Source organism: Salmo salar, chromosome 01 (genome assembly GCF_965601325.2).
Source record: "Salmo salar chromosome 01, fSalSal1, whole genome shotgun sequence".
NCBI classification, from domain to species: domain Eukaryota; kingdom Metazoa; phylum Chordata; class Actinopteri; order Salmoniformes; family Salmonidae; genus Salmo; species Salmo salar.
This window is the reverse complement of record NC_138291.1, coordinates 75,517,320-75,538,704: the sequence shown is the minus strand read 5'-3', so window position 1 is coordinate 75,538,704 and position 21,385 is coordinate 75,517,320. Positions and strand designations below refer to the sequence as shown.

At 43.5% G+C, this 21,385-nt stretch overlaps 1 protein-coding gene across 1 annotated transcript in view; it reads left to right on the top strand.

Moving 5' to 3' along the window:
- hhat (hedgehog acyltransferase) overlaps positions 1–21,385 on the top strand; it is a 114,416-nt gene that overhangs the window by 70,039 nt on the left and 22,992 nt on the right. The window contains exons 10-11 of the mRNA XM_045722118.2: positions 9,774–9,975; positions 14,315–14,459. Coding sequence (XP_045578074.1) covers positions 9,774–9,975; positions 14,315–14,459 — 347 coding nt within the window. The remainder of the gene's footprint in view (positions 1–9,773; positions 9,976–14,314; positions 14,460–21,385) is intronic.

Here is a 21,385-nt window from a genome sequence, read left to right as displayed (position 1 = left end):
CCCTTCAAATTTGTGGATTCGGCTATTTCAGCCACACCAGTTGCTGACAGGTGTATACAATTGAGCACACAGCCATGCAATCTCCATAGAAAACATTGGCAGTAGAATGGCCTTACTGAAGAGCTCAGTGACTTTCAACGTGGCACCGTCATAGGATGCCACCTTTCCATAGGATGCCACCTTGCCCTGCTAAACCTTCCCTGGTCAACTGTAAGTGCTGTTATTGTGGAAATGTGTAGGAGTGACAACTGCTGATAGGACAATTAAGCTCACAGAATGGGACCGCCAAGTACTGAAGCGCGTAAAAATTGTCTGTTCTCGGTTCCAAACTGCCTCTGGACGCAACATCAGCACAATAACTGTTCATCGGGATTTATGAAATGGGTTTCCATGGCCGAGCAGCCGCACACAAGCCTAAGCTCACCATGAACAATGCCAAGCGTCGGCTGGAGTGGTGTAAAGCTCGCCGCCATTGGACTTTGGGGGATTGGAAACACGTTTTGTGGAGTGATGAATCACGCTTCACCATCTGGCAGTCCGACAGACAAATCTGATTTTGGCAGATGCCAGGAGAACGCTACCTGACTGAATGTTCGGTCTAGGCCCCTTAGTTCCAGTGAAGGGAAATCTTAATGCTACAGCATACAATGACATTCTAGACGATTCTGTGCTTCAAACTTTGTGGCAATAGTTTGGGAAAGGCCCTTTCCTTTTTCAGCATGACAATACCCCATGCACAAAGGGAGGTCCATACACAAATTATTTGTCGATCTGTGTGGAAGAACTTGACTGGCCTGCATAGAGCCCTTATCTCAACTCCATTGAACACCTTTGGGATGAATTGGAACACCGACTGCGAGCCAGGCCTAATCGCCCAACATCAGTGCCTGACTTCACTAATGCTCTTGTTGCTGAATGGAAGTAAGTCTCTGCAGCAATGTTACAACATCTAGTGGAAAGCCTTCCCAGAAGAGTGGAGGCTGTTATAACAGCAAAGAGGGGACCAACTCCATATTAATGCCCATGATTTTGGAATGAGCTGTTCGATGAGCAAGTGTCCACATACTTTTGGTCATGTAGTGCATCTACTGCTGTACATATCATTCTTAGTATTCCTTGTCTAAGTTTATCTGGTATAGATGCATATAGATTGTATTTGGATTACTGTTACAGTGCTATTTGGGTTGTTAATTAGATTATTTGGGTTTTTAAAATAATGTGTTCATTTTTGGTTATTTGTCTATAGGTTTGACATTTTACTGCGTTGTTTGGAGCTAGTAGCAAGCATTTCGCTGCACCCTCTATAACATCTGCTAAACTATGTACGCAACAATACACTTTGGGTCCAGAACTAGCTCTGTCTTGACCCCATTGGTTGACGAGCACAAGCGAATTACTGTTGTTCAAGCTGATGGTGACCAAGAATAATAACATGTACAAAAAGGGCTTGCATCCCAAACACACATAATCCAAGAAACGTGGGCAGGCCTGTCTGGCCTAGAAGTTCTCATGCTGCCATCACCTGCTGTTACTCTAATTGCCCACCACTGTGCACAATCAACACTTAACAAGACTTCCTGGCAGAGCACAGCACCTGATCCGGTTGCTGCTGCCACCTGGGGCTGGAGTTTTGGAAGTGATAGTGTAGTGTCTAATTGTGCTCTTAAGAACTCAACTACCAAACTATTCCATAACAATATGCATAGCAACAATAGCAAACAATGTGTCTGGGGCACAATGAACAAACAGGATGATTATGACAGAGAGTATAGATCTAACAATACAGTGAGTGTCTGTCTGAAAGTGGGAGGTCTAATCTTTCTTAGGGCTGGGTTGGCAGATTGGGTGCCTTCAGGTGTTGCTGTGTTACATTGAGTGTATGTGTGAAAGCTATGGTATAATCTGTGTTCACGATAGGATGGCGTGTTGTAAGATTTGGTGCCTGGTCGACCGCTGTCTCCCTTAGGGATTAGTGAGACGCCGCAGGAGCAGAGCGGATGACAACAGGCAGCCTCCCAAACACAGTCATTTTAATTGTTTAAGGGACACAGAGATGACAAATCCACCCCCACACATGCTTGAGAAAAGAAAAGCACACTCGCTAGTCTGCGTTGGTGATATGTTTCTATGCTTATAGGCTAGATTTTGTTATGCTATTCTAATCTCAAACCGTTTTCTCAACCTCTTTCGCTCTCTTTCCCTATTTTTCTTTCTTTCTTTAAGAGGCTCTCGGTAGCTTTACGTCTGTTTCCCTCACCCTATGGTTAGGTCTGCATCCCTCACCCTATGGTTAGGTCTGCATCCCTCACCCTATGGTTAGGTCTGCATCCCTCACCCTATGGTTAGGTCTGCATCCCTCACCCTATGGTTAGGTCTGCATCAGCAAGATTGCAAAACAAACACATACAAAGAAAATGCTGTTACATTTTTGCCAATCCAGGCACCCGCCTGTTCTATTGTTTGATTCAAACACCTGCGAATCTTGTTATCCTGTCTCTGTTGTGTGGCCTTGAATTTCCAATAATTACTTTTTCATGAAGGCTACCTAGTACTGTTTCTACAAAGAAGAAATAGAACCATGCTGCATGTCAAGCTCCGCTAGTCCGGTTCAGACTGGCAATGAAATACATACGTAGAAAAACAGAGGAATTTGTGTGGGAGAACAAGAATCTCTGCTCTGTGTTACCACTCGTCATACTTACACAACCAGTCGGTTACCCATCGTCGTACCCCAGAGACTGTGTATAGCCGTAGAACATCTGACAAATCCCTCCTTCCCAATTTAGAGGTTTAGCATTCATTATAGTGGGTGTCTCTCTGCAGGCAAAGAGGTAGGGCATTGTTTTTATGAAACACATTCATCATAGTGTAATTGTCTCTGCATCCCTGATCTCGTTATGCACAAGATGTTCTTACTGTTTGGCTGATGAGTGTAGATTGTATGTTGGCGTTGTCCCTTGTGTGGATGTTGCATTTACATTGAAATGGCAGATTTCAATGTACTGTACTATTTGAAATTAGATGTCCAGATATGTGGCCCTAAATCTAGTCCATCATTAGGAACCACGAAACAACCACATGTTTTTGTGTTTATTTTTTTCCTGCCCAATAACCGCAAATAACTTTTTTAGATTTTATTACCCGGCAGAGTATGTGAGCAGAGCTGGAGCGAAGCAAGGAGTGGAGCGTGCCCAATTTGACTTGAGTGAGTTTCCCAAAGGCTGGAGCTTTGGCCTTCTCACCCGCTCCAATTTTAGCATTCCAGTAGCGCTCACTTCACGAGCTCAGGGCATGCCCGACCCAGCATGCATTTGTAGTCTACTTGTGTGCTGCTATAGCCACTTGCTTTAGCTACTGTCATGAAGTTCCCTAAATATTTTCATACAGAAACTGATAAAACACAGGTGAAAAATCAAGGTGACTTACAAAGATGAGTAGGACCAAGAGCAAGATGTCGTGTCCACAACTAAAGAATCATTGTGGAATCTGAAAAGACAGGTATCCCGAAAGCATGATGGTGTAACGTTACTTAGTATGTCCACATGCTAAAAGAAACAAACAAGGTGGGTAGCTAGCTAAGTCTGTCATTGTAGCAAAGTATTTATAAACTAAAAATCAGATATCTTAAAAGTTTTGTTCATCTATACGATATCATACTATCATTGATTTTGGCCCGATAGGCCTGGCATATAACCTCTTTCAAGGAGCTTTCCGTTTTGATTAGGTTATTTTACCCAAAATCCTTTAGGCCTTCCGACAGAAAATAAAAAACAACTACGCATCCTTGCCCAGCCCGAAGGGTGTTTAGCATCCCCAGTGCCTCTGCAAGCTCTGAGAGGGTATTCTCCGCAGCTGGCCTGCTCTCCAGCCATAGACTCTGGCCAAACTCGTGTTTCAAAAAATGTAGATGGAGCGTAATAAGGCGGTTTTTTTTTAAATTTGTAATGAATTCTTAGTAAGTCACAGCCTATGTGCAATTTTTTGACTAATTATTTAATTCAACGAAATGTTGTTTAACTGCTGAGCGCTTGATGTCCCTGCCAGCTTAGTGTGTCGCACTCGCAAATGCGTCACAATGTATTTGATTTGGAGGCTATAGCCTTGACATACAGTGGCAAGAAAAAGTATGTGAACCCTTTGGAATTACCTGGATTTCTACATAAATTGGTCATCAAATTTGATCTGATCTTCATCTAAGTCACAACATTAGACAAATATGCTTAAACTAATAAAACACCAATTATTGTTATTTTGTTGTCTATATTGAATACATAATTTAAACATTCACAGTGTAGGCTGTGAAAAGTATGTGAACCCGTAGGCTAATGACTTGGAGTCCAATCAATGAGATGAGATTGGAGGTGTTGATTAGAGCTGCGTTGCCCTATAAAAAACACTCACAAAATTTGAGTTTGCTATTCATGAGAAGCATTGCCTGATGTGAACCATGCCTCAAACAAAAGAGATCTCAGAGGACCTAAGATTAAGAATTGTTGACTTGCATAAAGCTGGAAAGGATTACGAAAGTATCTCTAAAAGCCTTGATGTTCATCAGTCCACGATAAGACAAATTGTCTATAAATGGAGAAAGTTCAGCACTGTTGCTACTCTCCCTAGGAGTGGCTGTCCTTCAAAGAAGACTGCAAGAGTACAGAGCAGAATGCTCAATGAGGTTAAGAACATTTTTACATTTTTTACATTTTAGTCATTTAGCAGACGCTCTTATCCAGAGCGACTTACAAATTGGTGCATTCACCTATAATATCCAGTGGAACAACCACTTTACAATAGTGCATCTAAATCTTTTAAGGGGGGGTTAGAAGGATTACTTTATCCTATCCCAGGTATTCCTTGAAGAGGTGGGGTTTCAGGTGTCTCCGGAAGGTGGTGATTGACTCCGCTGTCCTGGCGTCGTGAGGGAGCTTGTTCCACCATTGGGGTGCCAGAGCAGCGAACAGTTTTGACTGGGCTGAGCGGGAACTGTGCTTCCTCAGAGGTAGGGAGGCGAGCAGGCCAGAGGTGGATGAACGGAGTGCCCTTGTTTGGGTGTAGGGCCTGATCAGAGCCTGAAGAATCCTAGAGTGTCAGCTAAAGACTTACAGAAATCTCTGGAACATGCTCACATCTCTGTTGACGAGTCTACGATACGTAAAACACTAAACAAGAATGGTGTTCATGGGAGGACACCACAGAAGAAGCCACTGCTGTCCAAAAAAAAACCTTGCTGCACGTCTGAAGTTTGCAAAAGTGAGTTGAGTTGTTTGGAAGGAACACACAACATTATGTATGGAGATAAAAAAAAAAGGCACAGCACACCAACATCAAAACCTCATCCCAACAGGAAAGTATGATGGAGGGAGCATCGTTGTTTGGGGCTGCTTTGCTGCCTCAGGATCTGGACAGCTTGCTATCATCGACGGAAAAATGAATTCCCAAGTTTATCAAGACATTTTGCAGGAGAGTGTTAGGCTATCTGTCCGCCAATTGAAGCTCAACAGAAGTTGGGTGATGCAACAGGACAACGACCAAAATCACAGAAGTAAATCAACGGAATGGCTTCAACAAAAGAAAATGCGCCTTCTGGAGTGGCCCAGTCAGTGTCCTGACCTCAACCCGATTGAGATGCTGTGGCATGACCTCGAGAGCAGTTCACACCAGACATCCCAAGAATATTGCTGAACTGAAACAGTTTTGTAAAGAGGAATGGTCCAAAATTCCTCCTGACTGTTGTGCAGGTCTGATTCGCAACTACAGAAAACATTTGGTTGAGGTTATTGCTGCCAAAGGAGGGTCAACCAGTTATTAAATCCAAGGGTTCACATACTTTTCCCACCCTGCACTGTGAATGTTTACATGGTGTGTTCAATAAAGACATGAAAACGTGTAATTGTTTGTGTGTTATTAGTTTAAGCAGACTGTGTTTGTCTATTGTTGTGACCTAGATGATCAGATCAAATTTAGCAGAAATCCAGGTATTTCCAAAGGGTTCACATACTGTTGAAGTCGGAAGTTTACATACACCTTAGCCAAATACATTTAAACTCAGTTTTTCACAATCCTTGACATTAAATCCTAGTAAAAATTCCCTGTCTTAGGTCAGTTACGATCACCACTTTATTTTAAGAATGTGAAATGTCAGAATAATAGTAGAGAATGATTTATTTCAGATTTTATTTCTTTCATCACATTCTCAGTGGGTCAGAAGTTTACATACACTCAATAAATATTTGGTAGCATTGCCTATAAATTGTTTAACCTGGGTCAAACGTTTCGGGTAGCCTTTCACAAGCTTCCCACAATAAGTTGGGTGAATTTTGGCCCATTCCTCCTGACAGTGCTGGTGTAACTGAGTCAGGTTTGTAGGCCTCCTTGCTCGCACACGCTTTTTCAGTTCTACCCACAAATTGTCTATGTCAATTAGCCTATCAGAAGCTTCTAAATACATGACATCATTTTCTGGAATTTTCAAAGCTGTTTAAAGGCACAGTCAACGTGTATGTAAACTTCTGACCCACTGGAATTATGATGCAGTGAATTATGAGTGAAATAATCTGTCTGTAAACAATTGTTGGCAAAATTACCTGTCATGCACAAAGTAGATGTCCTAACCGACTTGCCAAAACTATAGTTTGTTAACAACAAATTTGTAGAGTGGTTGAAAAACAAGTTTTAATGACTCCAACCTAAGTGTTGGTAAACTTCCGACTTCAACTGTACTCTTTCTTGCCTCTGTAATTTAAATAATATAGTCTAAATAATTCATTTGTGTTCCTTCTTGGCTACCTGTCTGGCTCCTGACCTATTTAGAGTGTTTATATGCTGTTTAATATGACATGTAGCCTATTTGAAATGATGAGCGCTTCTTACAGTCACCTTTTTCTGTTTATTAAAATCATTTTCATGCAAATCTTATGGTTTGGTTGCAATACTTCAAAACCAAATGGTAGGTCCAGGAGGTAACAAAAATATACTGAAAAAATATACACTGCTCAAAAAAATAAAGGGAACACTTAAACAACACAATGTAACTCCAAGTCAATCACACTTCTGTGAAATCAAACTGTCCACTTAGGAAGCAACACTGATTGACAATAAATTTAACATGCTGTTGTGCAAATAGAATAGACAACAGGTGGAAATTATAGGCAATTAGCAAGACACCCCCAATAAAGGAGTGGTTCTGCAGGTGGGGACCACAGACCACTTCTCAGTTCCTATGCTTCCTGGCTGATGTTTTGGTCACTTTTGAATGCTGGCGGTGCTTTCACTCTAGTGGTAGCATGAGACGGAGTCTACAACCCACACAAGTGGCTCAGGTAGTGCAGCTCATCCAGGATGGCACATCAATGCGAGCTGTGGCAAGAAGGTTTGCTGTGTCTGTCAGCGTAGTGTCCAGAGCATGGAGGCGCTACCAGGAGACAGGCCAGTACATCAGGAGACGTGGAGGAGGCTGTAGGAGGGCAACAACCCAGCAGCAGGACCGCTACCTCCGCCTTTGTGCAAGGAGGAGCAGGAGAAGCACTGCCAGAGCCCTGCAAAATGACTTCCAGCAGGCCACAAATGTGCATGTGTCTGCTCAAACGGTCAGAAACAGACTCCATGAGGGTGGTATGAGGGCCCGACGTCCATAGGTGGGGGTTGTGCTTACAGCCCAACACCGTGCAGGACGTTTGGCATTTGCCAGGGAACACCAAGACTGGCAAATTCGCCACTGGCGCCCTGTGCTCTTCACAGATGAAAGCAGGTTCACACTGAGCACGTGACAGACGTGACAGAGTCTGGAGACGCAGTGGAGAACGTTCTGCTGCCTGCAACATCCTCCAGCATGACCGGTTTGGTGGTGGGTCAGTCATGGTGTGGGGTGGCATTTCTTTGGGGGGCCACACAGCCCTCCATGTGCTCGCCAGAGGTAGCCTGACTGCCATTAGGTACTGAGATGAGATCCTCAGACCCCTTGTGAGACCATATGCTGGTGCGGTTGGCCCTGGGTTCCTCCTAATGCAAGACAATGCTAGACCTCATGTGGCTGGAGTGTGTCAGCAGTTCCTGCAAGAGGAAGGCATTGATGCTATGGACTGGCCCACCCGTTCCCCAGACCTGAATCCAATTGAGCACATCTGGGACATCATGTCTCGCTCCATCCACCAACGCCACGTTGCACCACAGACTGTCCAGGAGTTGGCGGATGCTTTAGTCCAGGTCTGGGAGGAGATCCCTCAGGAGACCATCCTCCACCTCATCAGGAGCATGCCCAGGCGTTGTAGGGAGGTCATACAGGCACGTGGAGGCCACACACACTACTGAGCATCATTTTGACTTGTTTTAAGGACATTACATCAAAGTTGGATCAGCCTGTAGTGTGGTTTTCCACTTTAATTTTGAGTGTGACTCCAAATCCAGACCTCCATGGGTTGATAAATTGGATTTCCATTGATTATTTTTATGTGATTTTGTTGTCGGCACATTCAACTATGTAAAGAAAAAAGTATTTAATAAGATTCTTTCTTTCATTCAGATCTAGGATGTGTTGTTTAAGTGTTCCCTTTATTTTTTTGAGCAGTATATAAACGCAACATGAAACAATGTCAAAGATTTTAGTAAATTGAAATAAATTAGGCCCTAATCTATGGATTTCACATGACTGGGATGGTATCTGATGGTCAGATACCTTAAAAGAAATTGTCCTCACAATGGGCCTCAGGATCTCGTCACAGTATGTATTTCTGTGCATTCAAATTGCCATTGATAAAATGCAATTGTGGTTGTTGTCCGTAGTTTATGCCTGCCCATACCATAACCCCACCGCCACCATGGGGAACTCAGTTCACAACTTTGACATCAGCAAACCGCTCGCCCACACAACGCCATACACATGGACTGCGGTTGTGAGGCCAGTTGAACGTCCTGCCAAATTTCTCTTTGAGAAATTAACATTCAATTATCTGGCAACAGCTCTGGTGGACATTCCTGCAGTCTGCATGCCAATTGCACGCTCCCTCAACTTGAGACATCTGTGGCGTTGAGTGACGAAGCTGCACATTTTCGAAAGGCCTTTTATGGTCCCCAGTACAAGGTGCACCTGTGTAATGATCATGCTGTTTAATTAGCTTCTTGATATGCCACACCTGGCAGGTGAATGGATTATCTTGAAAAAGGAGAAATGCTCATTAACAGGGATGTAAACACATTTTAAAGAAAAGCTTTTTGTGCGATTGGAACATTTCTTAGATTTTATTGGGACCAACACTTTACATGTTGTGTACTTTTGTTCAGGGTAGATGGGTGTTGGTTAAATTGATTTTAATGAATGGAGCGAGCACCCAAACAAGGGCACTGCGTTCATCCACCTCTGGCCTGCTGGCCCCCCTACCTCTGCGGAAGCACAGTTCCTGCTCAGCCCAGTCAAAACTGTTCGCTGCTCTGGCACCCCCCCCCCAAAAAAAGATATAGATGTACTGTTGTAAAGTGGTTGTTCCACTGGGTATCTTAAGGTGAATGCACCAATTTGTAAATCGCTCTGGATAAGAGCATCTGCTAAATTACGTAAATGTAAATTTGCAGCGGTATTTATTTTTTGAGTGAGTAGCAGTTTTTAGCGGAGCGGTTGGAAAGGATGTGGAGCACTGGAGCTCTATGAGCAATGAGCGGGCTTTCCAACCTGCTCAACTGCACTCACATACTCTGTTACCTGGTAGCCATGTGGTTTGTGTATAATGTCTTTCTGAAGTCCATGCTACCCGTGGTTGCTGACTTTGTCGCCCTCCCTGTCCCAGGTACATTTACATCCCATTAGGAGGCTCTCACCACGGGCTGCTGTGGAAGATGCTGTCCACGGCTCTGGCATTTGGCTTTGTGTGTTTCTGGCATGGAGGACATGACTACCTACAGTACTGGGCTCTGGTGAACTGGGTCGGGGTGCTGGTGGAGAATGGAGTGACGATCCTCATCTCTTCTCCCCTCGTCTATCCATCTATTGTAAGTCACTGAAGTCTTTACTCACCTTAGCCCTCATCTACCCTTCTATTGTTTGTGAGAACACATGATTGATTGAATGAATGTCACAGGTTTTGCAAACGTGTGCGAAAATGGAACTGAACCGAATTGATTTGCTGGACATTGCCTTAACTCGTGTCTGTAGAACAGTCCCAACAGTTTATTTGTGAATTACTAACTGTTCTTCAAAGGCTCTTTTGAAATGCATCTGGTCTTTCCATGTGGGTAGGGTTGATAGTGTCTGTGTGTGTGTGTTGGTGTCTGTTTGTGTTGGTGTCTGTCTGTATACAGTATGTTTAAACGCACTGCTCTAAATTGACTGATTTACAGCAAAGCCATAAAAACGATGTGGGAGGACTTATCAGCTCAACCCACACACACACACACACACACACACAAAGTGCTTAGTGGAGCCTGGGTCTGTTGGCTGACTCTCCATCACACTGGAAGGGCAGGGAAGCTGAAGCCTGGACCCTCTCCCTTCTTTCTTTTGCTCCATCTCTGCCTCTCTCTCTCTTTTACTTTCGCTCTGGGAGAATCTTGAATCCTCGTATCCTCTTTTGAAAAAGGTTCAAGGTAATCGATGAGAGAAAACGTGGAAACAAATACGCTTGTATGAAATGAGACTCCTCTAGCATGTCCTCAGGCAAATGAGGTTTACAGAGTTTGAATCCCGAAATACATGTGTAAAGTGGTAAAAAGAAATTGGCTAGTTTTGCTAGACAATTTATAGATAAAAGGATAAGTAGCTTTTATCATCCCAAACGGCTCTTTCAAAGGGGGTGTGGTGGATTTCAAAACTCTTCTATGGTAGGATACATCTGAGCATCCTACACTGGAGAAGGCAATTTAGGAGAGGAACAAACTCCTCTGTTCACTTATTAACAAATTGACACTCTTACATATGGCAACCACTTATCGGTTCTCTTTCAGTCAGTCAACTTCAGTACAACATACTATGGGGGAGTCGCACTCTAGCGACTTCAGTTGAAGGATCTACAATCACGCCTGACAAAGCCAATGAAATCCACACCTCTCTGGAAGCCCTGCCTTACACAGGTGATAGGGGTGAGGCTCGGATTCATTCGTTAAATTATTCCCTTCACCCCTGTGTGAACCAAAACTATTCACGCTACTAAAACAAACAATTGGAACACAAGACTGTCTTACGTTGCGCTACATAAACTGTCCCTTAGTGGTAGAGCATGCCCACCCCCTGGACGTTGTGGGCTGAAGTTTGTGTGGTTGTTATAAGTCTCCTAATCACAAAAAATTAGTTATTCTTCAAATTGCTTGGCCTGCCTATAGCAATAGGTAAAATGACTAACGTGACCGAAACAATGAAAGCTAATAAGCCAGGTTTGGGTTTGCAACCATTCCCCAATGAATTAAAAGATACTCACGTTGGATGTCTTGTATGTCTCTGCTCAGTGCGTGTTCAGGCTGCTCTCTCAAATCTGTTTAGTTTGGGAGACTAGGGGACGACTGGCACTGTTCTTTAGGGGGCTTGGTGTTTCCGATAGTGACTTCCTCTCCCGGGTGCCAGTACCTCGTCTGAGTGTGTTGCGGGACAAGGAGATGGTTTAGGTCGTTGGTCTGGTCTAATGTCCCTCAGTTCCTGTGTTGTGCTCTGTCAACGGTTACGGTAGACTACTCTGAGAGAGGTATCCCCCCACTGCTTGTCTGCCTTGGTTAGGCCCTGCTTGCCTCTCTTCAATTCCTGGAGTTGGAGGGAATAGAGAGGGTGAGGATTGTGTGCTCCTCCCCTGAGCAGCTGCCCAACTCCACAAAAACATTGCTGTGACGACGGTGCCCCTGCGTTTTGTTACGGAAAATGGGGTACTATGTCAGCCATTGGTGGAGCCTTCTGTGCCCATAAGGGGGCTGGGCTTCATGCAGGCTATACAGTCTCGCGGAAGTGCAATGTGTTGGAATCTTGTCCATGTTTAATGCCCCTCTGGAACCATGCATTCCATGGTTATAATGTGGTGGTTGGTAGCGGAGTCAAGCAGGGTTGGACATGACCATGCTATTATCCAACACACAGTCTCTGTGGTTCATATGAACTCTGAAATGAGCTGTCTTTCTCCAGCTCACCGCTTTTCCATATGGGATATGGACTCGGGAGAGGCAAAGGTCGAAAGCTGTGTGTCCTCCGAAACACGACCCCGCTTAGCCGCACTGCTTCTTGACACAATGCTTGCTTAACCCAGAAGCCAACCACACCAATATGTTGGAGGAAACACCGTACGCCTGGCGACCATGTCAGCGTGCACTGCGCCCGGCCCGCCACAGGAGTCACTAGAGCGCAATGGGACAAGGACAACTGGCCAAACCCTCACCTAACCCGGACAACACTGGGCCAATTGTGCCCCGCCTCATGGATCTCCCGGTCGTGGCCGGCTGCGACACAACCTGGGATCAAACCAGGATCTGTAGTGACGCAGCTAGCACTGTGATGTAGTGCCTTAGACCGCTGCCCCACTCGGGAAGCACACATGGTTTAGAAGGTTTTATTGCTTGGATGTCACTGCTCCCAGTGTAGCCCACAGTGTGTTTACTGCTGGGACATTGGAAAGTCTCCAGGCAGCACACTGTGTACATAATACCCAGACTTCTGCATCTGGCAGGGTCAGGTCTGGGTGGTCTGCCATGGGCCGTTTTCTTTTAGTATCCGTTGGTGTCGGCTTGGGGCATGACTATATTTCCCCATAGTATGATGCACCAAAGTTGACTGACTGAAAGGGAACATAATGTTATGACTATAACTACTGTTCCCTGAAGGAGGGAAACGGGGTCCAACGCCCATATCTTTCTATTACAATTCTCACTGCACACATTCCACATGATTGTCATTCTCCACTGAGAGATGTAGTTTCAGTCTACACCCCTCTACTCCTGCCCTCGAGCCTCCCAGCCCACTCATCTGACCAGGCTGCCTGTGTGTGTGTCTCCTGCAGTATGCTGCAGTGTTTCCGCTAGATTAGTCTCTTCTAGGTGGAGCGCAAAGCCACATCCAGGTCAATTGAAACCAACAGAATGTGTGTCTGCCTGACTGTGTGCTTTATGACAGTGATAGGATGCTTCTGCTGATTTCCCCAAGTCTCCTATTCTCCCTCTTCCACTGCCCCACCTCCCTCCTCTCCGCCCTGTTCCTATTTCTCTCCCCAAACAGCTATTTGTTTAGCTCCCTCACTTCTGTCACCAGAAATGAAGGAAATCATCTCAGATAGCTACAGTAGTACTGAAAAATGTGTCATGAACCGTAAACATTTCCGTTCCCTTTCTCAGCATGTGTGAATGAGACTTTATTTTTAGGCTCGTACAGAAGGACCTAATGCTTTTTAATTGAAAACTCTAGTTCAGATATGATAGCAGGTTGTTGCTTCCTCTGTAACTGGTATGGTAGTGACATCTTGTTGCTCCTCCCTCTGTAACTGGTATGGTAGTGACTAGGGGTGTGAATTGGGATCGTAAAAAAACACAATGTTGTTATCACAAACTACTACTAACAGCTCCCAATCATCATCATAAAGGGGAAAAATTGCAAGTACTTAACGCAACAATGCTTTAACGTTAGTAGGAGGGGAAAAAACGAGTTTATTAACTGGAGCTGTAATGCGCAGCAACTCAGAGTGAGAAAGGGACCATGCAGTGTGCGTCTGAGTGACGAGGGAAGCAGGGAGGAGGGAGAGAGCCTACCAGAACGAGTCGACTTGGTTTCTAACTTATTGCTAGTTATTTATCATCTCATCTGATTACATAGTACCTGTCTTGGTCTTGACTGCATCAAACCAAGAGAAGCTAGTTAACAACAACTCCGATCAGCCTACCTGTTGGCTATTGGTGTTGTAGCCTGTCCTTCTCATTTGAACTTTTAGTCATTTTAATTCCATCTTCCATTGATTAGTCTAGATGCTATATCTCCTATTAACTTGCCTAGTGACGGTTTGATGACTTCTAATTGGATGAAAACAACAAGTTACACGCGCCACTCTCGTGAAAAGAGCAAAGTGTGATGTAGACCATCTGCATTGTGAATTCACTTGGAATTCTACATGTACGTTCTTATCGTGTAAACGGAAAACCGATAAGGAAAATAGTTGTTTAAACGTGAAGGAAAATTGTCCAGTTGTCACTTACCTTGTAGTGACAGCATGTTGCTCCTCCCGCTCTAGGAGCGCTGTCTCTCCCCGGAGGCCTTCTCCACTGTGTTTATGTTGCCCCTCCCTCTGTATGTCACTGTAACTTATGTTGCTCTTTCCTCTGTGTGCTACTGTAACTGTTATGATAGTGACTGCATTGCTCCTCCCATCTCTAGGAGCGCTGTATCTCCCCAGCCATGAGGAGGCGATGTTTGGCTCTCATCTCAGCCTTCTCCACAGCCATGCTCATTCTGTCCAACCTCATCTTCCTTGGGGGAAACCATGTCGGCAGGATCATGTGGAAGAGGGTCTTTATACAAGGTGAGTTATCTACTATATCAACCCAAGAATATCCCCCTCTTCCCTGACATTCTGTCGTACTCTGGATTGACCACTGGCTTTCTTTCGAGTTCCCAGTAGATTGGCTGATTCAGTCCCTACAAATCAGTGAAGACAAAGATGTCAAAATTCCTCACTGTTCTTATTTGTTTATAGTATTACATGTAAAGATAAGGGTTTTAGATCAGACAAGGTTGTGTTGAATGTGTTCCCCAAAAATGTGATGTCACAGTCCCTTAACGAAGCATGAAAACTAATGACGATTAGATGCGTTCACACACACAACACACGGAGCCATGTAGCTGTGTTCCCTCCTGCCTAAAATAGTTTGGCTTCTGTTGGTTACTATTGACCTGGATGTTGCTTTGTGCTCCACCTAGAGAATAATCCTTTGGAAACACTGCAGCATACATAGTTCTCTAACCAGATGGTCTGTCTTACCACCACCACCTCTGGTTTGTGGCCCAAATTACACCCTATTTCCTATATAGTGCACAACTTTTGACCAGGGTCCATAGAGCTCTGGTCATAAGTAGTGCACTATATAGGAAATAGGGTGTAATTTGGGACACGCAATTGGTCTGGCAGCAACATACAGTACTGCAGGACAGTTGCCCACCCTGCTGCTGCTTCCACTGCTTCCACTTGTTGAGATGGACTTGAGACAGTTGGTCTGGCCTACCACCACACACAGACACAGATACGAACAGAAGCACGCAAACACACACCCGACACCTACACACACCACCAATTCACTTCTGGCAGAAGCTCCATATTCCCAGATGTTCTTCATTTTCCAATCCAAGCTTCCACAACATCCATAACATCCATTCTCTGCCAACTGAGGTGGTAGAATTGCTTGGGAGTCAAGCGTATTCTCACCGTAACTCGACCCTTTCTCAAAGAGTGTAGCCCAGCTGCTGACATGGAGATGATAGCCCAGTAGTGTTCAACGGAAAAGTTGCGCTCTCCCCTTCACACACCCCTCTTTTTGGAGTTTGTATTCCAATGACTATCATAAATGCATGGCTCTAACCTTGTAGTGTGGGTCTGATCTTGCCACATCATGATATTAGAGTTTACCCTATTCTCCAGCAGTAGCCCCTTCCCTAGGACTCTACCTGCATCCCTACCTCCCCTCACTCTCCCTCTTCCACTCTTCCTGTGTCACAAAGTGCATCACAAGCAGGTAATTATACCATGCAGACAATAACATTGTCTCTCACCGGCAGAGCAAAGGAACCATTCTATAGGCCCAGGTCAAAAGTAGTGCACTATAAAGGGAATAAGCTGTCATTTAGGACAGAGTCAGAGTCATCTCAGAGTAGGAGTGCTGGATCAGATCCCAACCTGTCCATATAATCTTATTCATTATGACATAAAAGGCGAAACTGATCCTAGATCAACACTCCTACTCTAAGATGCTTTGTGGATATGGGCCCTGGTCTCAGTATGAACCTATCTATTTCTAGTGGATGTGATTACTGGGTGCGGTAGGGGGCTTAGATACAGTATCATAAGAGCCATTATCATAGGTGTGATCACACCTCTATATATGTAAGAAGTGATTGTCCCATTCATTATTTTGTTCCTCTTTTTTTTTATCTTGTAAAGTGTGTAAGCCCTAAATGCACTTTAAATAAACTCTGAACTGACTTCATTGTGTCAGTGAGGTAATGGTACTATGGTGCTCTGAACATTCTAACACAAAGTACACATACCTTTGTCCTCTTTCCATTCACATTGTCTAAACTACACTTTCCAGAACCCTGTTCCTTCACACAACTATTCAGGTGTCATTTCTCAAACGGACCCTTCCTCCAACAATATTTTTTGGTCCAAACAGCTTTCTGTACCTTTTTTGTACTTTTACTGCAGTCCTCCCTAAACTACTTTCTGGTATGTCTTCCCCGGAAGACATCTGTTGCACTGCCAGCTCCTGTCCCTTTCCAATCTCCCTGGGGCACTTTCTTCTGCTCAATTAATTAATGCCTAAAGCAAGACTCTGGTTCTTCCCTCCACCTCCCTCTCTTGATCCACCTGTTGCTTTCTCTTTCACTCAGTCCTTTTCAATCTAGATTTCTCTCTTTTACCTTTTTGTCTCGCTCTCGCACGCTCTCTCTCTCTCTCTGCTTCAGTAACACCATCCTATGGCAATTACTGTATATGTGAAACAAGTGAGAATTAGTTTTTAACTCTTCACACAAGGGCCATGCATTAATGGGGGGGGGGGGTGTAAAGGTCATAACGTTAAACTGTCTCACATCCTTGCGCTCATTATTCGTTTCTATCACGTCGAGTTCAGTTCCAAAGAGCCTTGTTGGACAGATGAAGTGTAATCATTCGTCACAATGCATGAGTGGACCTTTCTCAGCTCTCCTGTGCTTCCCTCCTGCCAGTGACTCTCTGATAGCCCAAGCCCTTCAGTTAATTCCCTTTATTACTAGGTTTATCCTGTCCTATCTTTTTTTTCTTCTTCTAAATATGTTTATTATGTTCCAATAAAAAATAAATAAAAAAAGACAGCGATACAAACATTGACATTCATTGTACTGTTGAAGGGGATGGACAATTTAGAGGACAAAACAAAACTTAACTCACACATACACAAAATAAAACAAAATCCTATTAGGTGGTACATGTATAAGACCGCATATAGTTATTACAAGCAGTGTAGTTAAGCCAAAAAGAAATATTGAGTGGAGTACAGCACAGAGTAGCAGCAGATCTTCAACCCAGTTATGAAGCAGGACTAGACCATTTATCCAGTATCGGCTGCAATATTTTGTAAAACATTGGACTTTTATTGGAGGTATTGTATCGAATCTTTTCCATATGTATTACATCCCGTAACCACATTTCAAAGGTAGGTACGGTCTCCAATTTCCAAAATTGCAAGATGAGCCTTTTGGCTAATAGAGTACAAAGAGAGACAGCCTTCCCTTCCTGGTTATTCCCATCAACTGTACCAAACAGAGCGATCAATGGGTCTGGGGCTAGAACTCTATCGAAGGCCTTAGATAAGTAATCAAAAATGAGAGCCCAGTAAGCATGTAACTTAGGACATAAATAAGTGGGTCAACGTCCCCTCATCCTGCTTGCACCTCTCACACAGTGGTGAGGTGTCCGGGAATATTTTATGCAGTTTTACTTTTGAGTAATGTAACCTGTGTATCACCTTAAACTGAACAAGGTTGTGTCTGGCATTCACTGAACTGTGGTTTATATTCCTGAGAGCTTCTACCCAGTCCTCATCTGAGATTTCTGAACCAAGTTCTTGTTCCCAAGCTCTTTTAATAGTGTCTGTGGATACCTCTATGTGGGCCTGTAGCACATCATACAGTCTAGAGACCGACCCTTTTGAATGGGGTTTGACAAGGATCAGGCTGTCTAATGTAGGATTATTTGTCTTAATGCCATACTGTGGGATATGTGTCCTAAAGAAATTCCTGATTCGGATGTATCTGAAAAAATGTTTTGTTGACATGTTAAACTTACCCTGTAATTGTTGAAATGAAGCTAACTGACCATCAATGTATAAGTTATCAATTGTTGTGAGCCCCTTCTCCCTCCACTGTGAAAACACCATATCATCCAATGCAGGGTGGAAAGCATGATTCAGGCAAATCGGCCAGTCAATGTATAAAGTGGGTATGTTAAGAAAATACCTAATCTGTTTCCAGATCCTAAGAGTATGACAAATGACTGGATTAGAGTCATAAGTGGCTTTTTTCACATATGCTGGACTATTAATAAGTGCAGGGAGTGAGGAACGTTGACAAGAGGCCTGCTCAATCAAAAGTCATGAAGGCATATGTCGCATCCCAGGTAAACTTTCCCTCCAGAAAGACACAATGTTCAGATTAGCAGCCCAATAATACAGTTTAAGGTGAGGAAGGCCAAAGCCCTCCTTTATCTTGTACTTGCATAAATGCTTCTTTGAAATTCTGGCTGCCTTTTTATCTATCCCATAAAAATGGAATTACTATTGAATCCAGTTTCTTAACTTCTATGGGCTACTTGGGACACTAGCGTCCCACCCGCGGTACACACTATCAACAGCCAGTGAAATATCAGGGCGCGAAATACAAAACAGCAAAAATCTCATAATTTCATTTTCTCAAACAATCAACTATTTTACACCATTTTAAAGATAAACTTCTCGTTAATCTAACCACATTGTGGTCCAGAACCGATATCATTATACTTCCACTCAATCTGATCAAATGCCAAATGCCTTCAAGAGCAATTACCACCTCCTCAACTTTATGATCATGATACATTACGTTGAAAAGGCGTCTCTAATTGTAGTATATATGTCAGCTCGGGATAAAACCTGTCTGGTCAGGGTGCATGATGTCAGAAATATATTTTTTTTTATCGGTTTGCCAATATCTTTGTCAACACCTTATTTTCTATGGGGAGTAACGACACGGGGCGATAAGACAGCATCTCCATGGAAACTCTATCTTTTTTCAAGATCAGTGGTATTGTAGCCTCATACAATGTTTGCGGGAGTTCGGCATTTTCTTTGGAATGTTTAAACATTCGCAACATAAGTGGAGCTTGACTGGCGCAGTACTTAGAATTCTATTACATATCCATCGGGCCCAGGGGCCTTGCCGTTTGGGAAAAAAAGGAAACATTGTGAGAAAGTGTTCCATAGTTTGTGGATCAGTAGCATCGCATTTTGATTGATATAGCTCTGAGTAAAACTGCGCAAAGCATTTATTAATATCCTGCTGATCTGTTACTATTTTACCCTTCTTGTCTTTTATTTGGGGAATAGCTCTAGATGCCTGTACATGCCTTAGCTGTCTTGCTAATAATTTGTGGTTTGTCACCCAGTTCAAAATAACTTTGTTGCATTCTAGCAAGTAAAGAGCCGATCCGTTTCGAAAGGATGGTATTGTATTCATAATTCAACATTGATCTTCTCAAGGACTGCATTCGAGGAATTCATTCTAAAAACGCTCTCCTGTTCCCCTAACTCTTTCAATTTCTCTCAGCCTAGTGTTGGCGCGTTTCTTCCTCTGATGTATAAGAAATAATGTAACCTCTAGTCACAGCCTTTAGAGATTCCCAAAGGGTGGAGTTGTAAACATCCCCGGTGTCGTTAGCTATGAGGAAAAAGGCAACCTGCTCCTTCAAATACTGACAAAAAGTCTCATCTTTCAACAAGTATGCGTCTAATACCCTGACTACACTGCTCGCGCCGTAAAATAAATTTAGGAATCTATGTTATTCAATTATTGTGATCAGGGTTTTGTTGTCATTTTTGAACGTTGTGCACTGTTTCTCTATGTCCTGTAGCCTGGCCTCGTGATCGACTTTCGTCTGCTCAACCTCATGCACCTAGCCCTTAGTTGCCTTCACAGTTTCAGTCAAAGTCCAAATACTCTTTGAGATATCAGCCAACCTTGTGTCCACATTCTCGCTTAGTGAGTTTATAGCAGCCAGAAGGTCACTTTGAGTAGGTTCTGTGGGGAACTCTTGGGAGCTAGCATCTTCAGCTAACTCCTCGTGGGTCGGCGATGTTGAAATTGGTTCGTTGTCTACCTCATTCAAATTATCTTGTTTAGTGCCCCTTTTTTGGTGCCTTTTCCCTTTGTCATATTGCCAGACAATGTTTGAAGTTATAGGTTGTGAGAGGTTAAGATAAATATCAATTTGTTTCAAAATTGAGAGGAGCTCAATGTTTTGTTCAATCAAGTTCATATTTATATAAAAAAAAACAGCTTTTTACATTAGCATGTGATGTTCAGAACTAGCATACAATTTACTTAATTACTCACGATTAACGTTCACAAAATACATAAATTATTTTAAGAATTATAGATACAGAACTCCTTTATGCAATCGCTGTGTCAGATTTTAAAATAGCTTTTCGGCGAAAGCACATTTTGCAATATTCTGAGTAGATAGCCCGGCCATCACGGCTAGCTAATTTGACACCCACCAAGTTTGGCCCTCACCAAACTCAGATTTACTATAAGAAAATTGGATTACCTTTGCTGTTCTTCGTCAGAATGCACTCCCAGGACTTCTACTTCAACAACAAATGTTGTTTTGGTTCGAAATAATCCATAGTTATATCCAAATAGCTCCGTGTTGTTTGTGCGTTCAGGTCAGTATCCGAAGGGTGACGCGCGAGCGCATTTCGTGACAAAAGAAATTCAAAATATTCCATTACCGTACTTAGAAGCATGTCAAACGCTGTTTTAAATCGATTATTATGCAATTTTTCTCGTAAAATAGCGATAATATTCCAACCGGGCGACGTTGTATTCATTCAAAGAGAGAAAGAAAAACTGTTCTCAGCCTGACCACTCACAAAATCTCCTGCTGTTTTTCGCCCAGAGACTGGAGAGACGTCATTCCACTTTCTGGCGCCTTCTGAGAGCCAATGGAAGCCTTAGAAAATGTCACGTTACAGCAGAGATGCTGTATATTCGATAGAGATGCCGCAGAAGGAGAACAAATTGTCAGACAGGGTACTTCCTGTATGGAATCTTCTCAGGTTTTGGCCTGCCATATGAGTTCTGTTATACTCACAGACACCATTCAATCAGTTTTAGAAACTTTAGTGTTTTCTATCCAAATCTACTAATATGCATATTCTCGTTTCTGGAGAGTAGTAACCAGTTTAAATCGGGTACGTTTTTTTATCCGGCCGTGCAAATACTGCCCCCTAGCCCCAACAGGTTAACTCCAAGCGGGCTGTCATGTGCCTTTTACTGAGGAGTGGCTTCCGTCTGGCCACTCTACCATAAAGGTCTGATTGGTGGAGTGCTGCAGAGATTGTTTTCCTTCTGGAAGGTTCTCCCATCTCCACAGAGGAACTCTGAAGCTCTGTTAGAGTGATCATCGGGTTCTTGGTCACCTCCCTGACCAAGGCCCTTCTCCCC